Here is a 25,156-nt window from a genome sequence, read left to right as displayed (position 1 = left end):
CCGTATAGCAAATACTTCGATTTCCTGCTCAAAACCTGTTTCATTTCATTAACTGTTCGGTTAACATGTATATGATGGCTGCTTGTAACATTCAGTCTTTTCCTCACGGGCTGCTTGGGGACTAAATTGCTATATCTTCCACAAACGACTCGATCCCTGGTTAGGTCTTCAGTGGGAGCTCCAAATACACATTTCTTTGCCAATATACTTAGGGTGGCCAGATAAGATTGTATTGACTCTTCTCCTCTTTGCTTCGTTGAATTGGACAGATGTCAATCAAGGATTATGTTTTTTACCGGGTGGCAGATGTTATCGAACTGTCTCAGGATTTTCTCAGGGTCTACGTTTTCCGCCTGTCTGGGAAACAAACATCTCAAATTTTTTGACGGCCTCGGGCCACACGAGGTTTAGTAGGGTATAAGCCTGAACCTCCTCCCACCTGTCAAAGCGTGCAGCACCACAGTAAGCATGCCACACCTTCTGGTGCTTTTCCCAAGTATCACAATCTTTTCACCGCAGATGTGTGGGTTGATGTGGCGAAGGTCTGGGCACGCCCTGAGCTGGTGAGATTCTGGGTCTCCTTCTTCAGCACCACGCCAGAGATTTGGTGCCCAGTCCCCTAGCGGGGGAGTGGAGTGGAGATCAGCTCCTGCCCCCAGTGCCTCGGGGTGGCTAAGGGAGCTCTTGCATCTTGAGAAAGTTAAATACGCGTTAAGGGGTGAAATTGACGGGTTCTACAAAAGATGGCAGTCTTTTATTGGGTTCTTGGAAGAGATAGTCACCGTCAGCTGTGAAAGGTGGGGCGGTTGGTGCTTTGCTTTTGGTTGTTTTGTTTTATGGTTTATTTTTGTATGATCAATAAAAATATTTTTAAAAAATAAATGTTTCCAAATGTCTCTCCTGAATGACTTTGGTCGACTTTTAAGATTCTTTTTTTAAATATTGCAGAGGGCAGTTAAGAGTCACCCGCATTGCTGTGGGTCTGGAGTCACAGGTGAGGTTTGTCTCCTTGTCCGAGAGTCCCTGATCACTGGGAGAAAGAGTCCGTGCCAGCCAACAATTTTGAATGATTTAAATGCAATTTCACAACTTTTATTAGTGAATTTCAGATACACCGAGCAATTAGCAAGGCAAATATTATGTCAGCTTTTTATTACAATGAGATTGGACTATAAGAATAAGGGAGTCAAAATAATCATTTGCTAATAATCTTTATTAGTGTCACAAGTAGGCTTACATTAACACTGCAATGAAGTTACTGTGAAAAGCCCCGAGTGGCCACATTCCGGTGCCTGTTCAGGTACACTGAGGGAGAATTCAGAATATCCATTTCACCTAACAAGCACGTCTTTCGGGACTTGTGGGAGGAAACCGGAGCACCCGGAGGAAACCCACGCAGGCACGGAGAGAACGTGCAGACTCCGCACAGACAGTGACCCAAGCCGGGAATTGAACCCGAGGCCCTGGAGCTGTGAAGCAACAGTGCTAACCACTGTGCCACCGTGCCGCATCAGGACATTGAACCAAACCTGGCATACTGCATACCATTTTGGAGTCCTTACCAAAGAATGGATGTATTTGCCTTAGAGGGATGACGAGACTGGTTCCTGAGATGAGAAGGTTGTCCTCTGAGACAATTAGACCACATTTCCCTCGAGTTTGAAACATGTAAAATTATTTGGGTAAATGTGAGAGTGGGTCCTGGGAGGATGATTTCCCCCCTGGCTGGAGGGTCTAGAACTCGGGGTCATTGCCTCGGGAGGAGGAATCAGCCATTTAGGGTTAAGATGAGGAGAATGGTTTGTGAATCTTTGGGACTCGCTATCCCAGAGGGCTGTAGGTGCTCAGGGGTTGTGTACATTAGGAGGTATTTAGACAGGAAGGGGATTATTAGATATAGGGTTAGTGCAGGAAGGTGGCGATGGGGTTGAAGTTCAGCCATTTCCTTATTGAAAAGCAGACCAAGGTTGATGGGTTGAATGGTCTCCTCCAGTTCTTAGGCTTTCCCTCCACCTCAACACAATTACTCTGCAAGACAGTTACTATTACTCTACTATTACTCTGCAAAAGTGCTTCATTATCGGCAAAGTGCTTCGGTTCAGCCCGAGGTTGTGAAAGGTGCTATATAAATGCAAGTCTTTCTTTTTTTAAAAGCACGGAAGAAGATGATCGTTGCCCAGGCTTTTGCTGCTGTACTGCCCCCCCCCCTCCCCCCCCCCTCCCCCCCCCCCCCCCCCCTCCCCCCTCCGGTGTCCTGCTGGCTAGAGAGGGGAAGAAACACCACCCAGGGTTCAAACAGCGAACCCCCATCACTACAAATGGTCACAGAAATGTATCAGGTGAGGGATGGGCTGCCTCCCCGGAGTCACTCTCACAGGCTCAAGTGAACTCATGGCAAGTTGGATGAAGCCACCATGGGAGTGGGTCCTAACTGGGCCTTGGCCAAGCACAATCCACAACCTTTCCGAGATAGAGGTCAGGGAGTATGAGGCAAGAATTGGTTCCCTTTGCCAGTGGAGAACAAAGTGCATTTGTTGAAGTTCTTCCCTCTTTCTAAATGTCTCCTCTTGTTTTACAGCCTCTGATGTCAGGATGAGGGTAACTCAGCAAAGCATTGGCTTCAGGAGCAGGTAAAGACAACTGCATTCAACAAGCTCCTTACGGACCTGAGTGGAAACTGACCGGGTGGGAAGGGCAGAAAGAGATCTGGGGAGACAGGTGAACAAATCATTGAAGCAGCTTCACAGATCACAAACCAAACACAATCTTCACAGGTCAAAATCCCTAATCCCCCCAGCCCAGGGGCGATCCTGGGGCAACCACCCCGAGGGCCGGGATCTGGAACTCCCCATCGGGAACGGGCTGGGATCCGGAACTCGCCATCGGGAGCAGGCCGGGATACGGAACTTACCATCGGGAACGGGCCGGGATCCGGAACTTACCATCGGGAACGGGCCGGGATCCGGAACTCGCCATCGGGAGCGGGCCGGGATACGGAACTTACCATCGGGAACGGGCCGGGATCCGGAATTCGCCATCGGGAGCGGGCCGGGATCCGGAACTTGCCATCGGGAACGGGCCGGGATCCGGAACTCGCCATCGGGAACGGGCCGGGATCCGGAACTCGCCATCGGGAACGGGCCGGGATCCGGAACTCGCCATCAGGAACGGGCCGGGATCCGGAACTCGCCATCGGGAACAGGCCGGGATACGGAACTTACCATCGGGAACGGGCCGGGATCGGGAACTCGCCCTCGGGAACGGGCCGGGATCCGGAACTCGCCATCGGGAACGGGCCGGGATCCGGAACTCGGCATCGGGAGCGGGCTGGGATCCGGAACTTGCCATCGGGAACGGGCCGGGATCCGGAACTCACCACCGGGAACGGGCCGGGATCTGGAACTCGCCATCGGGAGTGGGCCGGGATCCGGAACTCACCACCGGGAACGGGCCGGGATCCGGAACTTCCCACCGGGAACAGGCCGGAATCCAGAACTCGCCATCGGGAGCGGGCCGGGATCCGGAACTCGCCATCGGGAATGGGCCGGGATCCAGAACTCGCCATCGGGAACAGGCCGGGATCCGGAACTCCCCACCGGGAACGGGCCGGGATCCGGAACTTCCCACCGGGAACGGGCAGGGATCCGGAACTTCCCACCGGGAACAGGCCGGGATCCGGGACTTCCCACCGGGAACGGGCCTGGATCCGGAACTTGCCATCGGGAACGGGCCGGGATCCGGAACTCCCCACCGGGAACGGGCCGGGATCCGGAACTCGCCACAGGGAACGGGCCGGGATCCGGAACTCAACATCGGGAACGGGCTGGGATCCGGAACTCACCATCGGGAGCGGGCTGGGATCCGGAACTCGCCATCGGGAGCGGGCCGGAATCCGGAACTCGCCATCGGGAGCGGGCTGGGATCCGGAACCCGCCATCGGGAACGGGCCGGGATCCGGAACTCGCCATCGGGAGCGGGCTGGGATCCGGAACTCGCCATCGGGAGCGGGCCGGGATCCGGAACTCGCCATCGGGAACAGGCCGGAATCCAGAACTCGCCATCGGGAGCGGGCTGGGATCCGGAACACCCCACCGGGAACGGGCCGGGATCCGGAACTTCCCACCGGGAACGGACCGGGATCCGGAACTCGGCATCGGGAGTGGGCCGGGATCCGGAACTCACCACCGGGAACGGGCCGGGATCCGGAACTTCCCACCGGGAACGGGCCGGGATCCGGAACTTCCCACCGGGAACGGGCCGGGATCCAGAACTTCCCACCGGGAACGGGCCGGGTTCCGGAACTTCCCACCGGGAACGGGCCGGGATCCGGAACTTCCCACCGGGAACGGGCCGGGATCCGGAACTTCCCACCGGGAACGGGCCGGGATCCGGAACTTCCCACCGGGAACGGGCCGGGATCCGGAACTTCCCACCGGGAACGGGCCGGGATCCGGGACTTCCCACCGGGAACGGGCCGGGATCCGGAACTTCCCATCGGGAACGGGCCGGGAGCCAAAATTCGCCATCGGGAGCGGGCCGGGATCCGGAACTCGGCATCGGGAGCGGGCCGGGATCCGGAACTCGTCATCGAGAATGGGCCGGGATCCGGAACTCGCGATCGGGAATGGGCCGGGATCCGGAACTCGCCATCGGGAACGGGCCGGGATCCGGAACTCGCCATCGGGAACGGGCCGGGATCCGGAACCCGCCATCGGGAGCGGGCCGCGATCCGGAACTTCCCATCGGGAATGGGCCGGGATCCAAAACTCACCATCGGGAACAGGCCGTGATCCGGAACTCGCCATCGGGAACAGGCCGGGATCCGGAACTCGCCATCGGGAACGGGCCGGGATCCGTAACTCGCCATCGAGAATGGGCCGGAATCCGGAACTCGCCATCGGGAACAGGCCGTGATCCGGAACTCGCCATCGGGAACAGGCCGGGATCCGGAACTCGCGATCGGGAATGGGCCGGGATCCGGAACTCGCCATCGGGAACGGGCCGGGATCCGGAACTCGCCATCGGGAACGGGCCGCGATCCGGAACGTCCCATCGGGAATGGGCCGGGATCCAAAACTCACCATCGGGAACGGGCCGGGATCCGGAACTCGCCATCGGGAATGGGCCGGAATCCGGAACTCGCCATCGGGAACAGGCCGGGATCCGGAACTCGCCTTCGGGAGTGGGCCGGGATCCGGAACTCGCCATCGGGAGCGGGCCGGGATCCAGAACTCGCCTTCGGGAGCGGGCAGGAATCTGGAACTCGCCATCGGGAGCGGGCTGGGATCCGGAACTCACCATCGGGAGCGGGCCGGGATTCGGAACTTGCCATCGGGAGCGGGCCGGGATTCGGAACTTGCCATCGGGAGCGGGCCGGGATTCGGAACTCACCATCGGGAGCGGGCTGGGATCCGGAACTCTCCATCGGGAGCGGGCTGGGATCCGGAACTCGCCATCGGGAACGGGCCGGAATCCGGAACTCGCCATCGGGAGCGGGCTGGGATCCGGGACTCGCCATCGGGAACGGGCCGGGATCCGGGACTCACCATCGGGAACGGGCCGGGATCCGGAACTCGCCATCGGGAACGGGCCGGGATCCGGAACTCGCCATCGGGAACGGGCTGGGATCCGGAACTCGCCATCGGGAACGGGCTGGGATCCGGAACTCGCCATCGGGAACGGGCTGGGATCCGGAACTCGCCATCGGGAACGGGCCGGGATCCGGAACTCGCCATCGGGAGCGGGCCGGAATCCGGAACTCGACATCGGGAACGGGCCGGGATCCGGAACTCGCCATCGGGAACGGGCTGGGATCCGGAACTCGCCATCGGGAACGGGCTGGGATCCGGAACTCGCCATCGGGAGCGGGCCGGAATCCGGAACTCGACATCGGGAACGGGCCGGGATCCGGAACTCGCCATCGGGAACGGGCCGGGATCCGGAAGTCGCCATCGGGAGCGGGCCGGGATCCAGAACTCGCCATCGGGAACAGGCCGGGATCCAGAACTCGCCATCGGGAACAGGCCGGGATACGGAACTCGCCATTGGGAACAGGCCGGGATCCAGAACTCGCCATCGGGAGCGGGCCGGGATCCGGAACTCGCCATCGGGAGCGGGCTGGGAACCGGAACTCGCCTTCGGGAATGGGCCGGAATCCGGAACTCGCCATCAGGAACGGGCCGGGATCCGGAACTCGCCATCGGGAGCGGGCTGGGATCCGGAACTCGCCTTCGGGAATGGGCCGGAATCCGGAACTCGCCATCAGGAACAGGCCGGGATCCGGAACTCACCATCGGGATCGGGTCGGAATTCACCATCAGGAACAGGCCGGGATCCGGAACTTGCCATCGGGAACGGGCCGGAATCCAGAACTTGCCATCGGGAATGGGCCGGGATCCGGAACTCGCCATCGGGAACGGGCCGGGATCCGGCACCCGTCATCGGGAACGGGCCGGGACCCGGAACTCGTCATCGGGAGTGGGCTGGGATCCGGAACTCGTCATCGGGAATGGGCCGGGATCCGGAACTCGCCATCGGGAATGGGCCGGGATCCGGAACTCGACATCGGGAACGGGCCGGGATCCGAAACTCACCATAGGGAACGGGCCGGGATCCGGAACTCGCCATCGGGAGCGGGCCGGGATCCGGAACTCGCCATCGGGAGCGGGCCGCGATTCGGAGCTCGTCATCGGGAACAGGCCGCGATTCGGAACTCGCCATCGGGAATGGGCCGGGATACGGAACTCGCCATCGGGAATGGGCCGGAATTGGAACTCACCATCGGGAACCGGCCGCGATTCCGAACTCGCCATCGGGAATGGGCCGGGATCCGGAACTCGCCATCGGGAATGGGCCGGAATCCGGAACTCGCCATCGGGAACCGGCCGCGATCCGGAACTCGCCATCGGGAATGGGCCGGGATCCGGAACTCGCCATCGGGAATGGGCCGGAATCCGGAACTCGCCATCCGGAACCGGCCGCAATTCGGAACTCGCCATCGGGAATGGGCCGGGATACGGAACTCGCCATCGGGAACGGGCCGGGATACGGAACTCCCCATCGGGAATGGGCCGGGATACGGACCTCGCCATCGGGAACAGGCCGGGATACGGAACTCGTCATCGGGAACGGGCCGGAATCCGGAACTCGTCATCGGGAACAGGCCGCGATTCGGAACACGCCATCGGGAATGGGCCGGGATCCGGAACTCGCCATCGGGAGCGGGCCGCGATTCGGAACTCGCCATCGGGAATGGGCCGGGATCCGGAACTCGCCATCGGGAATGGGCCGGAATCTGGAACTCGCCATCGGGAACCGGCCGCGATCCGGAACCCGCCATCGGGAACCGGCCGCGATTCGGAACTCGCCATCGGGAATGGGCCGGGATACGGAACTCGCCATCGGGAGCGGGCCGGGATACGGAACTCGCCATCGGGAGCGGGCCGGGATACGGAACTCCCCATCGGGAACTCACCCCTAAAGAGAAATCAGAAGCTTAGTAAGTAATAACCCCCCCGCCAACAGCAGACGGTAACCAATTCCCTGAAAAAGGACATAAAAGGCTGCCGCCTCGAGTCGAACCCTGACACCAACATAGTATACTTGATCTTCTCCAGGTACAAAACTTCCATCAGGTCCCCCAGCCAGGCCAAGGCTTTAGGCGGCACTGGGGGCCTCCACCCAAGCGGAACTCACCCCCGGGCTATCAATGAGGTGAAGGCGAGGACATCTACCCTCGTCCCCGTCTGCAGCACCGGCGAGTCCGAACTTCCAGAAATGGCCACCAGTGGGCACAGCTCCCGCTGAACACCGAGAATCGCCGACAGTGTCAAAAAAGGGGGACCAGAAGCTAGCAGGCTTGGGGCAAGACCAAAATACATGCGTATGATTCGCCAGAATCCTTAGCACCGCTCACACCTATCCTCCACCCCAGAGGAGAAGCACTCAAACCCATCCTGGTCAGTTGCACCCTGCGCACCACCTTGAACTGGATCAGTCTTAACCTCGCACACGGGGAGGTGACGTTGAGCCTCCCTCCATCCCAAAAACCAAACCCACCGGACAATTCCAAACTTTTAAAATGTTTGTTACTTGGCATCACAGGTCACCTGTTACATGGAGGGAATGTTAGAGAAACCCATTAGTTATTTTCAGTAGGTTGGATTCTAACTTTGCCTCCCTCCCCCCCCCCCACTCCTGGGTCCTGGGCCTCACTGAGCCTCTCGATCATGTCCGCCTCATTCTAACCTTTGTCTCCACCCCAGGCGGCAGTCTCTGTTAACCTCACTGATGCTGCTGTTGTTCTGTTACCTGGTGCTGCTCTACCCATCCTACCACCAGCCGCAGGACATCTGGAGATATTACAGCCTGTCACCGGATTGCATTGCGGTACGCGGCGAGGGGGGGCAGGGAAACGGTATGGGGGGGGACGGGGGGAGGCAAGGGTGTGTGGGGAGGAGGGCACGAGTAAGGGGGAACATAGTTTACAGCGTAGAGTGACGGCGTAGTTGAAGAGGGTGAGGGTGGCAAAGATGGGACAGTAGAACACTGCTGGGAGATGCTGGGTACAGCGGGTAGGCTGCCCCCAAACTGCTGCTGCACACAGTCCATGCTGCAACTGGGCAGAGGGGATGAAACTCCAATTGCTTTACTAATCTACACTTTCCAGCATCTTCATCCAGCCACTAGTCAGACTTGCAGGTCCTGCAGAAAGCTCGGAATTTCAGAGCGACATTACCAGTCAGGTCTGAAACAGCGTTCTCTTCAATTCACTTGTTGCTGTGTGACTTATTTGTTGCAGTCTGCAGAACACTCTGGATTATGCCGACACGTACATGCAAAGTTTGGGGGGATTACCGATCTAAACACCACGGTGTAGGAGACATGGGAAAGGACAGAAACGTGAATTGGTGGCAGAAGTTGGGCCATGATCTTATTAACTGACAGGATAGGTTCAAAGGGCTGAATGGCATCCTCCCACTCGTGTTTCTAATATTGGGAACTTGCCTTTGCCTGCATTTGGAAAGACATCCCTGTGACTTAACGAAAATGTCCTCTATCTTTCTTTAGCGGCTTCACAATCGAAGCGACACCATCATTTCTACTCCTTGCGAAGCGAACTCCAGCCGGTCCAAGTTCTCCGTGCTGTACCCGGGGAAACAGCTGCACAGGATCCCCGTGTTTGTGCAGAACGGGAAGATCCCGCTCCTGGGCGCCGCACTTTATAAACCACCTCTGGGGTTCCGAGGTTGTGAGAAGCAGCTTCAGGAAATCATGGAGCTGTTGCCACAAGCAGGTCCTCCACAGGAGCTGGCATCGATCGGCTGCACCAGGTGTGCTGTGGTGGGCAATGGTGCCATTCTGCGAGGCAGCAGGCTTGGGGCCTTCATTGACCAACATGACATCATTATCAGGTGACTAAAATTCCAGTTTGTTAAGGTGTAGTCCAAACGTTCAAGTGGAGCCCAAATATCTAAATATCATTTACTCCAATAGTCTTTTCCATTACAGTTTCCATTACAATTTCCATTACAGTTTCCATTACAATTTCCATGACAGTTTCCATTACAATTTCCATTACAGTTTCCATTGCAGTTTCCATTACAATTTCCATTACAGTTTCCATTACATTCCACTTTACCTTCTGTTGTTTCAGGCTCTTCACTCGCTTTACCTGCCCCATTGCCATCTCACTCTGTCTTGCACCAACATCCCATTTGTTATTGAGGCCAGAATTTTCTGCCCATTCCTGTTAGTGAGATCCTCCAGTCCTGCCAATGCACACCCCCCCACACCTGCCTCGCTGCCGCAGGTTCCCCGAGGGCCAGGGGTGCATTCAACAGGAAACCCCGTTGACAACAGCAGGACAAGAAGATCTCACCGCCGGCTAATGGTGACCCGTCTCTGCTGCAGTGAAACACGCGGCGGACGGCGGGGAAAATCTCGGCCTTCACCTCTCCTGCCATCCACCCTATCGCAGGCGTTCCCTCTCTTTCTTCCCTTTCCCGTACTCATAACACCTGCGACATCTCAAACCTTTCCCATTTTTTACAAGAGGTCACAGATCTGAAATATTACAAGAGGGAGCAGCCGCCCATTCAGCCCTTCGAGCTTTCTCAATAAAATCATGGCTGATCTTCTACATCAACCCACCCCTATCCCCACATCTCATTATAGAGTCACAGAGGTCCATAAGACATAGGAGCAGAATTAGGCCACTCGGCCCATCGAGTCTGCTCCACCATTCAATCATGGCTGATAATTTCCCATCCCCATTCTCCTGCCTTCTCCCCTTAACCCCTGATCCCCTTATTAATCAAGAACCTATCTATCTCTGTCTTAAAGTCACTCAGTGATTTGGCCTCCACAGCCTTCTGCGGCAAAGAGTTCCACAGATTCACCACCCTCTGGCTGAAGAAATTCCTCCTCATCTCTGTTTTAAAGGATCGTCCCTTTAGTCTGAGATGGTGTCCTCTGGTTCTAGTTTTTCCTACAAGTGGAAACATCCTCTCCACGTCCACTATATCCAGGCCTCGCAGTATCCTGTAAGAGGAGATTCGCGTGTTCGGCGGCCGTAACGGCCTGACAGTCACAGTCCCGGACGAGTGGAATTAGGGCCCGCCAGAAGTCTTCGATGGACTCACCAGGTAGTTGCGAGCGGGGTGGCGAGTACATGCCTGGCGAAGAGCGTGTTCGCCATCTGCGCCTAGTCTTCCTTAAGGAGTTCCATTGCTTTTGTGTAATTCGTGGCGTCTTGGATCAACGGGAACACACTGGAGCTCAGTCTGGAGTACAGGACGTTTATCTTCTGAGCCTCCGTTGGCGCGGGGTCTGCAGCATTGATTTAGGCGTCAAAACATGCTAGCCAGTGAGTAAAGTCTTTTCTGGCGTCGGGCGAGTGAGGATCCAACTGCAGGCGATCGGGCTTAATTCGGATATCCATTCTGTGGATAATCTGACTGTAATAAATCGATGCACGATCAATTGCACAAAGACTAAAGTTTGGTACAACTGTGGCTTTATTACAGTCAGATGCGTGGCCTCCTGCTGCAGCTGGCGAAATGGCAGGGCACTGGAGGTCATGCATATTTATACAGTTCTCCGTGGGCGGGGCCAGCCGGCAGGAGCTACCAGCGAACCTGTAGTGCAGGTCCTACCTTACATCTCCTATTACAGTGGTTCACCACACAGTGCAGCACACCCTCAGTACTGACCCTCTGACAGTGCAGCACTCCCTCAGTACTGACGCTCTGACAGTGCAGCACTCCCTCAGTACTGACCCTCTGACAGTGCAGCACTCCCTCAGTACTGACCCTCTGACAGTGCAGCACTCCCTCAGTGCTGACCCTCTGACAGTGCAGCACTCCCTCAGTACTGACCCTCTGACAGAGCAGCACTCCCTCAGTACTGACCCTCTGACAGTGCAGCACTCCCTCACTACTGACCCTCTGACAGTGCAGCACTCTCTCAGTACTGACCCTCTGACAGAGCAGCACTCCCTCAGTACTGACCCTCTGACAGAGCAGCACTCCCTCAGTACTGACCCTCTGACAGTGCAGCACTCCCTCAGCACTGACCCTCTGACAGTGCTGCACTCCCTCAGTACTGACCGCATGCGCCCCCTCATGGAACTTCCCCTCCCCCACTGTCCCAAGGCCCACAAACGCCGCCTGGGGTTCTTTTCCTACTACGCTCAGTGGGTCCCAAACTATGCGGACAAGGCCCGCCCACTCATTCAGTCCACCCAATTCCCCCTCGCGGCCGAGGCACAACACACTTTCGCCCGGATCAGAGCAGACATCGCCAAGGCCGGGATGCGCGCAGTGGACGAGTCACTGCCTTTCCAAGTAGAAAGCGACGCTTCAGACGTCACCCTTGCCGCCACTCTAAACCAGGCAGGCAGACCCGTGGCATTCTTTTCCCGCACCCTTCATGCCTCGGAAATTAGACACTCATCCGTCGAAAAGGAGGCCCAAGCTATCGTTGAAGCTGTGCAGCATTGGAGGCATTACCTGGCCGGTAAGAGATTCACTCTCCTTACGGACCAACGGTCGGTAGCCTTCATGTTCAATAACACACAGCGGGGCAAGATCAAAAATGATAAAATCTTGTGGTGGAGAATCGAGCTCTCCACCTATAATTACGAGATCTTGTATCGCCCCGGTAAACTCAACGAGCCCCCAGACGCCCTCTCCCGAGGTACATGTGCCAGCGCACAAGTGGACCAACTGCAGGCCCTACACGACAACCTTTGTCACCCGGGGGTCACTCGATTGTACCATCTGGTCAAAGCTCGCAATCTGCCCTACTCCGTCGAGGAAGTAAGGACAATCACTAGGGACTGCCAGGTCTGTGCGGAGTGCAAGCCGCACTTCTACTGGCCGGACCGTGTGCGCCTGGTGAAGGCCTCCCACCCCTTTGAACGCCTCAGCGTGGACTTCAAAGGGCCCCTCCCCCGACCATAACACGTACATCCTCAGTGTGGTCAGCGTTTGTGGGCCTTGGGGCAGTGGGGGAGGGGAAGTTCCATGAGGGGGCGCATGCGGTCAGTACTGAGGGAATGCTGCACTGTCAGAGGGTCAGTACTGAGGGAGTGCCGCACTGTCAGAGGGTCAGTACTGAGGGAATGCTGCACTGTCAGAGGGTCAGTACTGAGGGAGTGCCGCACTGTCAGAGGGTCAGTACTGAGGGAGCGCTGCACTGTCAGAGGGTCAGTACTGAGGGAGTGCCGCACTGTCAGAGGGTCAGTACTGAGGGAGCGCTGCACTGTCAGAGGGTCAGTACTGAGGGAGTGCCGCACTGTCAGAGGGTCAGTACTGAGGGAGCGCTGCACTGTCAGAGGGTCAGTACTGAGGGAGTGCTGCACTGTCAGAGGGTCAGTACTGAGGGAGTGCTGCACTGTCAGAAGGTGAGTACTGAGGGAGTGCCGCAATGTCAGAGGGTCAGTACTGAGGGAGTGCGGCACTGTCAGAGGGTCAGTACTGAGGGAGTGCCGCAATGTCAGAGGGTCAGTACTGAGGGAGTGCCGCACTGTCAGAGGGTCAGTACTGAGGGAGTGCGGCACTGTCAGAGGGTCAGTACTGAGGGAGTGCCGCACTGTCAGAGGGTCAGTACTGAGGGAGTGCCGCACTGTCAGAGGGTCAGTACTGAGGGAGTGCCGCACTGTCAGAGGGTCAGTACTGAGGGAGTGCCGCACTGTCAGAGGGTCAGTACTGAGGGAGTGCCGCACTGTCAGAGGGTCAGTACTGAGGGAGTGCTGCACTATCAGAGGGTCAGTACTGAGAGAGTGCTGCACTGCAGCAACCCTCATGCAAGTGAGGAGAGGTGATGGGTTGGGAAGGTGGTGATTGGTCGGGAGGGAGAGTTGGCCTTCCCTTGGGAGTGGGAGTGGCAGTAACTGGGTGAGCACGTAGTTTGAATGTGAGGTTAGGAGAGTCACTGCTGTGCATCTCCACTCCATGTTCAGTTAAATATATTTTAATATAGAACAGAGTGCGGAAGGCGGCCACTCAGCCCATCGAGTTTGCACCGACCCACTTAAGCCCTCACTTTGTCCAAATTTATCTTGGGCCTTGTTTAATTATTGTTGTTGCCGGAAGTTTCTCTAGATTAGCAGCTGCTCTCCCTCTGGAGAGGCCAATTTATCTTAGTCAGAAATATCTTTCTCTGTTTTATGATTAATTTCTATCTCATTTATTCAGTTGTGAGTCAAACAATTCACGTAAAACATTAATCCGGTTATTGAAATGTTTATAATATTGTTTCAAACCTCAATTTGGACATTAGATAATTCAATTACTGAATAATAATAACCAAAATGTTTCATTTTCAATGACATGTTTTGTTTTTTAAAAAAAATATTTTATTGAACATTTTTGGCCATCACAGTACATTGTGTATCCTTTACACAGTAATATCACAATATAAATAACAATGGCCAGTTTTATAAACAAGAAATAAATAATATATAAACAAAAACAAAAACAAAACTAAATGGCAACTGCCTTGTCCCAGATAAATATTCTCCAAAAATATGTTTTAACAGTCCAATATACAATTATCTATAACAACAACCTATACATATTATACTTATATACTTATATCTTAACATCCCTGAGAATCCCTCTGGTTCCTCCCCCGCCCCCCCCCCCCCCCCCCCCCCCCCCGGGGTTGCTGCTGCTGTCTTCTTCTTTTCCATTCCCTCTATCTTTCTGTGAGGTATTCGATGAACGGTTGCCACCGCCTGGTGAACCCTTGAGCCGATCCCCTTAGGACGAACTTAATCCGTTCCAGCTTTATAAACCCTGCCATATCATTTATCCAGGTCTCCACACCCGGGGGCTTGGCTTCCTTCCACATCAACAGTATCCTGCGCTGGGCTACTAGGGACGCAAAGGCCAAAACATCAGCCTCTTTCGCCTCCTGCACTCCCGGCTCTTCTGCAACCCCGAATATAGCCAACCCCTAGCTTGGTTCGACCTGGACCCCCACCACCTTCGAAAGCACCTTTTTCACCCCCACCCAAAACCCCTGTAGTGCCGGACATGACCAGAACATGTGGGTGTGATTCGCTGGGCTTCTCGAGCATCTCGCACACCGATCCTCTACTCCAAAAAATTTACTGAGCCGTGCTCCAGTCATATGCGCCCTGTGTAACACCTTAAATTGTATCAGGCTTAGCCTGGCACACGAGGACGATGAGTTTACCCTACTTAGGGCATCAGCCCACAGCCCCTCCTCAATCTCCTCCCCCAGCTCTTCTTCCCATTTCCCTTTCAGCTCATCTACCATAATCTCCCCCTCGTCCCTCATTTCCCTATATATGTCTGATACCTTACCATCCCCCACCCATGTCTTTGAGATCACTCTGTCCTGCACCTCCTGCGTCGGGAGCTGCGGGAATTCCCTCACCTGTTGCCTCGCAAAAGCCCTCAGTTGCATATACCGGAATGCATTCCCTTGGGGCAACCCATATTTTTCGGTCAGCGCTCCCAGACTTGCAAACGTCCCATCTACAAACAGATCTCTCAATTGTGTTACTCCTGCTCTTTGCCATGTTCCAAATCCCCCATCCATTCTCCCCGGAGCAAACCTATGATTATTTCTTATCGGGGACCACACCGAGGCTCCCGTCTTTCCCCTATGCCGTCTCCATTGCCCCCAAATTTTCAGAGTAGCCACCACCACCGGGCTTGTGGTGTATTTCTTCGGTGAGAACGGCAACAGCGCTGTCACCATAGCTTGTAGGCTAGTCCCCCTGCAGGACGCCCTCTCCAATCTCTTCCACGCCGCTCCCTCCTCTTCTCCCATCCACTTACATACCATTGAGATGTTGGCGGCCCAGTAGTACTCACTCAGGCTCGGTAGCGCCAGCCCCCCCTAACCCTACTACGCTGCAAAAATCCCTTCCTCACTCTCGGGGTCTTCCCGGCCCACACAAAACTCATGATACTCTTCTCAATCCTTTTGAAAAGAGCCTTCGTGATCACCACCGGGAGGCACTGAAACACAAAGAGGAATCTCGGGAGGACCACCATTTTAACCGCTTGTACCCTCCCTGCCAGTGACAGGGATACCATGTCCCATCTCTTGAAGTCTTCCTCCATCTGTTCCACCAACCGCGTTAAATTTAACCTATGCAATGTACCCCAATTCTTGGCTATCTGGATCCCCAAGTAGCGAAAGTCCCTTGTTACCTTCCTCAGCGGTAAGTCCTCTATTTCTCTGCTCTGCTCCCCTGGATGCACCACAAACAGCTCACTTTTCCCCATGTTCAGCTTATATCCTGAAAATTCTCCAAACTCCCCAAGTATCCGCATTATCTCTGGCATCCCCTCCACCGGGTCCGCCACATACACCAATAAATCGTCCGCGTAAAGAGATACCCGGTGTTCCTCTCCTCCCCTGAGTACTCCCCTCCACTTCCTGGAACCCCTCAATGCTATTGCCAGGGGCTCAATCGCCAGTGCAAACAGTAACGGGGACAGAGGACATCCCTGCCTCGTCCCTCTATGGAGCCGAAAATACGCAGACCCCCGTCCATTCGTGACCACGCTCGCCATCGGGGCCCTATACAGCAGCTGTACCCATCTAATATACTCATCTCCAAAGCCAAATCTCCTCAACACCTCCCACAAATAATCCCACTCCACTCTATCAAATGCTTTCTCGGCATCCATCGCCACCACTATCTCCGCTTCCCCCTCTGGTGGGGGCATCATCATTACCCCTAGCAGCCTCCATATATTCGTATTCAGCTGTCTCCCCTTCACAAACCCAGTTTGGTCCTCGTGGACCACCCCCGGGACACAATCCTCTATCCTCATTGCCATTACCTTGGCCAGAATCTTAGCGTCTATATTTAGGAGGGAAATAGGTCTATAGGACCCGCATTGCAGCGGGTCTTTTTCCTTCTTTAGGAGAAGCGATATCGTTGCCTCCGACATAGTCGGGGGCAGCTGTCCCCTTTCCTTTGCCTCATTAAAGGTTCTCATCAGTATCGGGGCAAGCAAGTCCACATATTTCCTATAAAATTCGACTGGAAATCCATCCGGTCCCGGTGCCTTCCCCGCCTGCATACTCCTAATTCCTTTCACTACTTCCTCTATCTCGATCTGTGCTCCCAGTCCCACCCTCTCCTGCTCCTCCACCTTAGGAAATTCCAGCCGGTCCAGGAAGCACATCATTCTCTCCTTCCCATCCGGGGGCCGAGCTTCGTATAATCTTTTATAGAATGCCTTGAACACTCCATTCACTCTCTCCGCTCCCCGCTCTATCTCTCCTTCCTCATCCCTCACTCCCCCTATTTCCCTCGCTGCTCCCCTTTTCCTCAATTGATGGGCCAGCAACCTGCTCGCCTTCTCCCCATACTCATACTGTGCACCCTGTGCCTTCCTCCACTGTGCTTCTGCAGTTGTCAGCAAGTCAAATTCTACATGTAGCCTTTGCCTTTCCCTGTACAGTCCCTCCTCCGGTGCCTCCGCATATTGCCTGTCCACCCTCAGAAGTTCTTGCAGCAACCGCTCCCGTTCCCTACTCTCCTGCTTTCCTTTATGTGCCCTTATTGATATCAGCTCCCCTCTAACCACTGCCTTCAGCGCCTCCCAGACCACTCCCACCTGGACCTCCCCGTTATCATTGAGTTCCAAGTATTTTTCAATGCACCCCTTCACCCTTAGACACACCCCTTCATCTGCCATTAGTCCCATGTCCATTCTCCAGGGTGGACGCCCTTCTGTTTCCTCCCCTATCTCCAAGTCTACCCAATGTGGAGCGTGATCCGAAATGGCTATAGCCGTGTACTCCGTCCCCCTCACCTTCGGGATCAACGCCCTTCCCAAAACAAAAAAGTCTATTCGCGAATAAACTTTGTGGACATAGGAGAAAAACGAAAACTCCTTACTCCTAGGTCTGCTAAATCTCCACGGGTCTACTCCTCCCATCTGCTCCATAAAATCTTTAAGCACCTTGGCTGCAGCCGGCCTCCTTCCAGTCCTGGATCTCGACCTGTCCAGCCCTGGCTCCAGCGCCGTATTAAAATCTTCCCCCATTACCAACTTTCCCACCTCTAGGTCCGGGATGCGTCCTAGCATGCGCCTCATAAAATTGGCATCATCCCAGTTCGGGGCATATACGTTTACCAAGACCACCGCCTCCCCCTGTAATTTGCCACTCACCATCACGTATCTGCCCCCGCTATCCGCCACTATGGTCTTTGCCTCAAACGTAACCCGCTTCCCCACCAGTATAGCCACCCCCCTGTTTTTCGCATCTAGCCCCGAATGAAACACCTGCCCCACCCATCCTTTGCGTAGTCTAACCTGGTCTATAAGTTTCAAGTGCGTCTCTTGTAACATAACCACGTCTGCATTAAGTTTCTTAAGGTGTGCGAGTACTCGTGCCCTCTTTATCGGCCCATTCAGCCCTCTCACATTCCACGTGATCAACCGGGTTGGGGGGCTTTTTACCCCCCCCCCCCCCCCGTGTCGATTAGCCATCCCCTTTTTCCAGCTCCTCACCCGGTTCCCACGCAGCTGTGTCCCCCCCAGGCGGCGCCCCCCCCCCCGCCCACCCCACCCCATTCCGGCTCCCCCCCTCTCCCCAGCAGCAGCAACCCAGTAACTCCCCCCTCCCACCCACCCCCCCGCTAGATCCCCCACTAGCGTAGTTACACCCCCCATGTTGCTCCCAGAAGTCAGCAAACTCTGGCCGACCTCGGCTTCCCCCCGTGACCTTGGCTCGCACCGTGCGACGCCCCCTCCTTCCTGCTTCCCTATTCCCGCCATGATTATCATAGCGCAGGAGCAAAGCCTGCGCTTCCCTTTTGGCCCCGCCCCCCATGGCCAACGCCCCATCTCCTCCACCTCCCTTCCTCCCTCCACCACCACCTGTGGAAGAGAGAAAAGTTACCGCATCGCAGGATTAATAACATAAAACTCATCTTTCCCCCCCTTTTTCCCCCCTCTTCGCCCCCCATACTCGCCCCACCACTTTGTTTCAAACGTTCTTTTTTAGTAACCCGCTTATTCCAGTTTTTCTTCCACAATAAAAGTCCACGCCTCATCCGCCGTCTCAAAGTAGTGGTGCCTCCCTTGATATGTGACCCACAGTCTTGCCGGTTGCAGCATTCCAAATTTTATCATCTTTTTGTGAAGCACCGCCTTGGCCCAATTAAAGCTCGCCCTCCTTCTCGCCACCTCCGCACTCCAGTCTTGATATACGCGGATCACCGCGTTCTCCCACCTACTGCTCCGAGTTTTCTTTGCCCATCTAAGGACTATCTCTTTGTCCTTAAAACGGAGAAATCTCACCACTATGGCTCTAGGAATTTCTCCTGCTCTTGGTCCTCGCGCCATCATTCGGTATGCTCCCTCCACCTCCAGCGGACCCGCCGGGGCCTCCGCTCCCATTAACGAGTGCAGCATCGTGCTCACATATGCCCCAACGTCTGCTCCTTCTGCACCTTCAGGAAGACCAAGAATCCTTAAATTATTCCTCCTCACGTTATTCTCCAGCACCTCCAATCTTTCCACACATCGTTTATGGTGTGCCTCGTGCATCTCCGTCTTCACCACCAGGCCCTGTATATCGTCCTCGTTCTCGGCAGCCTTTGCCTTCACGACCCGAAGCTCCCGCTCCTGGGTCTTTTGCTCATCCTTTAGCCCTTCGATCGCCTGTAATATCGGGGCCAACAGCTCCTTCTTCATCTCCTTTTTAAGCTCTTCCACGCAGCGTTTCAAAAACTCGTGTTGTTCAGGGCCCCATATTAAACTGCCACCTTCCGACGGCATCTTGGTTTTTACTTGCCTTCCTTGCCGCTGCTCTAAAGGATCCACCGCAATCCGGCCACTTTCCTCTCCTTTTTCCATCCGTATCCAGGGGGGATTCTCTTCTGGTTTACCGCACGGTGCTTTTAGCCGTTAAAATTGCCGTTGGGGCTCTTATTAAGAGCCCAAAAGTCCGTTCCACCGGGAGCTGCCGAAACGTGCGGCTTAGCTGGTCATCGCCGCACCCGGAAGTCCCAATGACATGTTTTTTAACAAACTATGACGACAAACTTTTGTACATTGTCTATTAGAAAATGTTGACACAGTGGGGTGGATTTTCTGTTTGGGAGACAATTTATGTTCTCAAGACGGAGGAGAATTGCACCCATTTTACAAACCCCCAGGGAGCGCAAATCGGGAAGCAATTGTGTATCCCTTACCATGCAGATTCATGCAAGACGGTGAATACGAGGGATTTCTGAGGGAATCTCACTATCGCCCCCCCCACCCCCCACCACCACCACAAAACAGCCCCCCACCCCCGGATTGCCTTGGTGTCCCCCTTCCCCCAAGTATGGGGGTGACCCGACCTGCTCCCTCCCCCAGGGACCCGCTAATGAGGAAGACACCCCCCCCCCCCAGGGATACTTGTAATAGGGAGACCCCCCAAGGATCCCTGTAAAGGAGACCCCCCCCCTCCTGGGATCCCTGTATTACAGAGACCCCCACCCAGGGATCCCTGTAATAGGGAAACTCCCCCAGGGACTCTGTACTACAAGGAGATCTCCCTCAGGGACCCCTGAAATAGGGAGACCCCCCCCCCCCCCCAGGGACTCGTATAATAGGGAGATCCCCAGGGACCAGTGTAATAGGGAGATCCCCCAGGGACCCCTGTAACAGCAAGACCCCCCAGGTACCAGTGTAATAGGGAGACCCCCAGGGTCCCCTGCAATAGGGTGACCCCCCACAGAAACCTGTAATAGGGAGACATGCCAAGGGACCTCTGTAGTAGAGAGACCTCTCACAGGGACCCCCTGACTAAAGGGACTCTCACCTCACAGAACCCCCCACTCCCAAACCCCTCCCCCCCAGAAAAGAGACCCCTGTCTTGAAGTTAAAGAGCAGCACAGACAGGGGCAGTCAAAAGAATTACAGCTGTAACACTTAACTTGAAGCTCCACATGAACATCTGTGACCTGCACCTAGACCTCTCAGATCCATTAGCTGCAAGCCATTCATAACTTTCTAGGAGTGGGCTGTGATTGACGGCTTCCATACACCGTCGGCAGCTTTGATTCATTCATCTCATGGATCAGTAACTTTGTGAAACCTTAATGTTTACAAACATTGACCTCATCAAAGAGAGGTAAGTGCAATCCAAGCACTAAGTGCATTCTAATCACTCAAGTATGAGTTGCCCCCCATGGTCCACCGTGGTATCCACCGTGACTGGCTCATGAATGCTGAGAGCATCTGTGATCCATGCCCACGTGATTCCTGGACCTAGGGACTGGAGAATCACGGACAGCCGGAGAATAGGATGCCGGGCCCGATAAATGGATGCAAATGGGTCATTAAGAGCCTTTCGCATTCATATACATGCTCCCGCTGGCGTGCGATTGTGGACCTCGATTCCGGTGCCAGAGAGGGGGTCGGAGCATCATGTTCGGATCGGTGCCCTCCGATGCTGGCCACTGATCCCAATTTTGTGCTTCTCTGCCACATCATGGATCCCGATACCACCATCAGCCGACAGAGACTCCAGCGCAGTGTCTTTCCACTGTGACACATTGGTAAAAAGGTTTTCCATTTTGGGTGCGGCACAGAAGTACGGTTAGTGTGTGCAGGAAGTAGGCACACATGAAATATTTGTAGTCGTGAACAGGTGTATTTGATGCACACACGTGCTCAGTTGAAGAGGGATACTGTTCTGTTGGATTGATTTCTTTCTACTCCATCAGGATGAATAATGGACCTGTGAATGGTCATGAAATCGATGTCGGCTGGAAGACCACGCTGAGGATTACATACCCAGAAAGTGCTCCCCAGTCTCCCGGGGACTATGACCCGAGCTCATTGTTTGTGATGGCAACATACAAAAGCACGGACCTTGCTTGGCTGAACGCGATAGTCAGAAAGAAGCCAATGGTGAATGGACATTTCCTTTCCCATTCTGAAATGTATCTTTTTAACAAAATTTTGCGTCACAGCTGCCATTTCCATAGAGCTGTGTTGCAGACTTTGACAGAAGGAGGTAAAGAGTCTGTTGAACGATCTCACTTCTCACTTCCAATCTCTTCTGGAACTGATCTTCATTTGCTTTATTTTATAGATTGTGCGAGTCCATGTTCCTCTGAACCTTCCTCTTTCTTATCAGCCCAGAATAAACCAACCCCACTGTCCCTTTCATCTCAGTTCTTTTGATTTATAGAGTAAAACAAATTCATCCACTCTAACTCAATCTTTTGCAGGATTTAAATCTGTACACTTCTGCAATTTACAATCCTCCCACCAGCCTAGAGGGCTTTACAACTCAAGCTTGCCATTACCTGGCCACTGTATCTCACTTCACTTCATCTTCCCTCTTATGTTTATATGGACCAGGGGTCCCATGCTGCCCGTCTTTGCCGTATTGTTAAGCTTTTGTTGGTGATTTGAACCCGCGGCTTTAACTAGGATTCTAGTTAACTTTTGTTCCATCACCTTTGACAAACTCGAAAAGTGCTACTGAGTTGGAAGTAAATACAACAGTTTCACACTGATAATGGCACACCTCGCAGAGGTAAGTCCCTTAGCTACACTGAGGTGCCTGACTCCTTTAGTAAATGCAGAATCAGCCAAGGGATATGTTAAACGTTTACGGCACTTTCTATGGGGTAGTTTTCAGTCCCAATTCTTGATATGAAGTAAGTTCTGCATTTCAGCGGAAGTGACCACCAACTCCTAGCAGTTGTCATGAGGCACACATAAGTACAGTGCTAGATGTGCATAAATCACACACACTGTCGCCATATTGAAAGACACTGCATGTAGCAAGAAACTTTCATTTGTCTGGTGCAAACTCCAAGTCTGTGGGAGACCAACTGGACTTTGAGTGGCCAATGGGCTCAGGCAGTGTTTACAGGAGTGAAGAGAGGTAGACTCCAGCTATATAGACAGCAACAAACTCTCCATGTGTACCTGTGCTAACAGCTGATCTAGAGGAAAACCTCTCAAGATTCAGAATGTTATTTTGTTTCTTTCCCCTTTAGCACCTTTGGCAGAAGATGTGGTTTTGGCAATCTGTGGTTGAGTCCATCCCCTTAGAAGCAAAAAACTACCGAATACTAAACTTGGACATAGTGAGAGAAACAGCGCTGAACCTCCTGGGATTCCCGGAGCCGCACTCCCATCAATGGATGTGGAAGCAGGTATGACCTTTAAACTCCATGCCCTTGCTGCTCAGGAGTCACATATGCAAACAGTGAACCTGTTGTACAAATTTGTTTGTAAATACAAGAGGCAACTTGTGGAGTTTTGGGTGTGTAAACTTCATCGGAAGTACTGTTTAAAACAATAAAACAGAAGAACACGGTGGTGGACAGGGTGAGCTGATCAAGAAGGAGGCACCTGCACATCATTCTGGTGAAGAATTGGGGTACAGAGGTTCAGGGCATCAGGGATGATAATAATAATCTTTATTAGTGTCACAAGCAAGCTTACATTAACACTGCAATGAAGTTGCCGTGAAAACCCCCTAGTCACCACATTCCGGCGCCTGTTCGGGTACACAGAGGCGGAATTCAGAATGTCCAATTCACCTAACAGCACGACTTTCGGGACTTGTGGGAAGAAACCGGAGCACCCGGAGGAAACCCACGCAGACACGGGATGATTAGAGAATCCACATTGGTAGGGCAGCAATGAGCATTTAAAAAGTCACTAATGGGGGTGGGGTAGGGATGGGCTTTACGGCAGCATCTGTATTATTATCCCCATTATTTTAATTTAATCAACCTGAGTGAAGGTGCCGGGGTGTAGAGCAATCGGAGCGAGAGCCAGGCGATGGCCCGATTAACACCCCGCCCAATGTTCTTTCCCATTGACTTAAATGGAACGGGAATTTCATTCCAATAGCGCATGGCTTCGGCAAGGTTGAAAGGAATGAGAAGCCAAGCTTTCTCAATAACCTGCTCACTGCTGCTCAGTCTGTGTTCTACCAGCAACACTTAACTCGAGGCTTCATTACAGCCTATGTTCAAACAGAGACAAAAGTCCTGAATTCAGAGGTGAGGTTACATCTTGACATCAAGAAGGCCGAGTAAAATTGAAGTCAAATGGAATCAGAGGGAAAAATCTCCATTGGCTGGAGTCAAATCTAGGACAAGGAAAGGTGGTTGTGGTTGTTGGATGTCAATCATCTCAGTCCTAGGACATCCCTGTGCAAGAACTCCTCAGGGTAGTGTCCCCAGAACTGAGCTGCTTCATCAATGGCTTCCCTCCAAAAGTGGCAATGTTTGTTGATGATTTCACAACGTGCAGCGCCATTCGTGACTCCTCAGATACTGAAACAGTGCAAGTCCATATGCAGCAAGGTTTAAACAACATTCAGGCCTGGGCTGACAAGTGGCAAGTAACATTCGTGCCAAACAAGTGCCAGGTATTGACCCTCTCCAATAAAAGAAAGAATTAAGCCATTGCCCCTTGACATTCAATGGCATTACCATCGCTGGATCCCCCATTATCAACATCCTGGGGGGTTGCTGTTGACTAGAAACCGAACTGCACTAGCCATGTAAATACTGTGGCTACCAGAGCAGGTCAGATTGCAATGTTGTTCCATCTGGAATAGCTCAGATAATGAAGCAGTTCTGTGTATGCAGCAAGACCCAAACAATATTTACCGTTGCTCTTCGCCCAGTTTCTTGATTAAATGGGGACAATAATGGCGATGCTGCAGGGATAGTTCATCCCTATCCGTTCTTCTTTCTGTCTCTTGATGGTCTGTGTCATTTACCAATGTGGATTCTCCAACTCCAGTCATTTATTCACCCTGATGAGTGCAGCTCTATCACTGCTCAAGAAGCTCAACACCATCGGAGACAAAGCAGCCCGCTTGCTTGGCACCCCATCGACTACTCTGAACATTCACTCCCTTCACCATCAACGCACAGTGGCAGCCGTGTGCACCATCGACAAGATGCACTGCAACTCACCAGGGCTCCTTCTACAGCACCTTGCAAACTACAACCTCTGCCACCTAGGACAAGGCCAGCAGATACATGGGAACACCACCACTTGCAAGTTTCCCTCCAAGCCATCCACCATCCTGACTTGGAACTGTATCACTGTTCCTTCACTATTGCTGTGTCAAAAGCTCTCCTTAATGGCACCTACTCTACATGGTCTGCAACAAGTTCAACAAGTTCACTACCACCATCCTCTCAAGGGCAATTAGGGGTGGGCATTACTTCTTTCCACCCATAACCCCATGCCTAACATAAATACACAATAATACACCGATGAAAGAGACTCCATAAACCAAAGGAATCAAGTCATTCATTCTGAAAGGAGCTGAGGGGAATAGGTTGGGTCTGTATTCATTGGAGTTCAGAAGAATGAGAGGCAACCTTATTGAGACATATAGGATTCTCAGGGGATTTGACAGGGTCGATGATGAGAGGTTGTTTCCTCTGGTGGGAGAGTCTAGAACCAGAGGGCATAATTTCCGAGTAAGGGGTTGCCCACTTAAGACACAGATGAAGAGGAATTTCTTCTCTCAGAGGGAGCTGAATGTGTGGAATTCTTTATCGTAGAGAGCTGAAAGGCTGGGTCGTTGAGTATGTTCAGGGCTGAGATAGACAGATTTTTAATCAGTAAGGGAAATCGAGGGAATGGGGAAAGTGGAGTTG

General features: G+C 53.7%; 1 protein-coding gene across 1 annotated transcript in view; it reads left to right on the top strand.

Annotated features, from left to right (window-relative positions):
* The window catches only part of st3gal7 (ST3 beta-galactoside alpha-2,3-sialyltransferase 7), a 37,813-nt gene that overhangs the window by 10,647 nt on the left and 2,010 nt on the right, over nt 1–25,156 (top strand). The window contains exons 2-6 of the mRNA XM_072479689.1: nt 2,579–2,630; nt 8,265–8,388; nt 9,070–9,413; nt 21,227–21,413; nt 22,517–22,675. Coding sequence (XP_072335790.1) covers nt 2,593–2,630; nt 8,265–8,388; nt 9,070–9,413; nt 21,227–21,413; nt 22,517–22,675 — 852 coding nt within the window. The 5' untranslated portion in view covers nt 2,579–2,592. The remainder of the gene's footprint in view (nt 1–2,578; nt 2,631–8,264; nt 8,389–9,069; nt 9,414–21,226; nt 21,414–22,516; nt 22,676–25,156) is intronic.

The sequence above is a fragment of the Scyliorhinus torazame genome, chromosome 16, assembly GCF_047496885.1.
Source record: "Scyliorhinus torazame isolate Kashiwa2021f chromosome 16, sScyTor2.1, whole genome shotgun sequence".
Taxonomy (NCBI): Eukaryota; Metazoa; Chordata; class Chondrichthyes; order Carcharhiniformes; family Scyliorhinidae; genus Scyliorhinus; species Scyliorhinus torazame.
The sequence above is the reverse complement of the archived record's forward strand: the minus strand, read 5'-3'. Positions and strand labels throughout refer to the sequence as shown.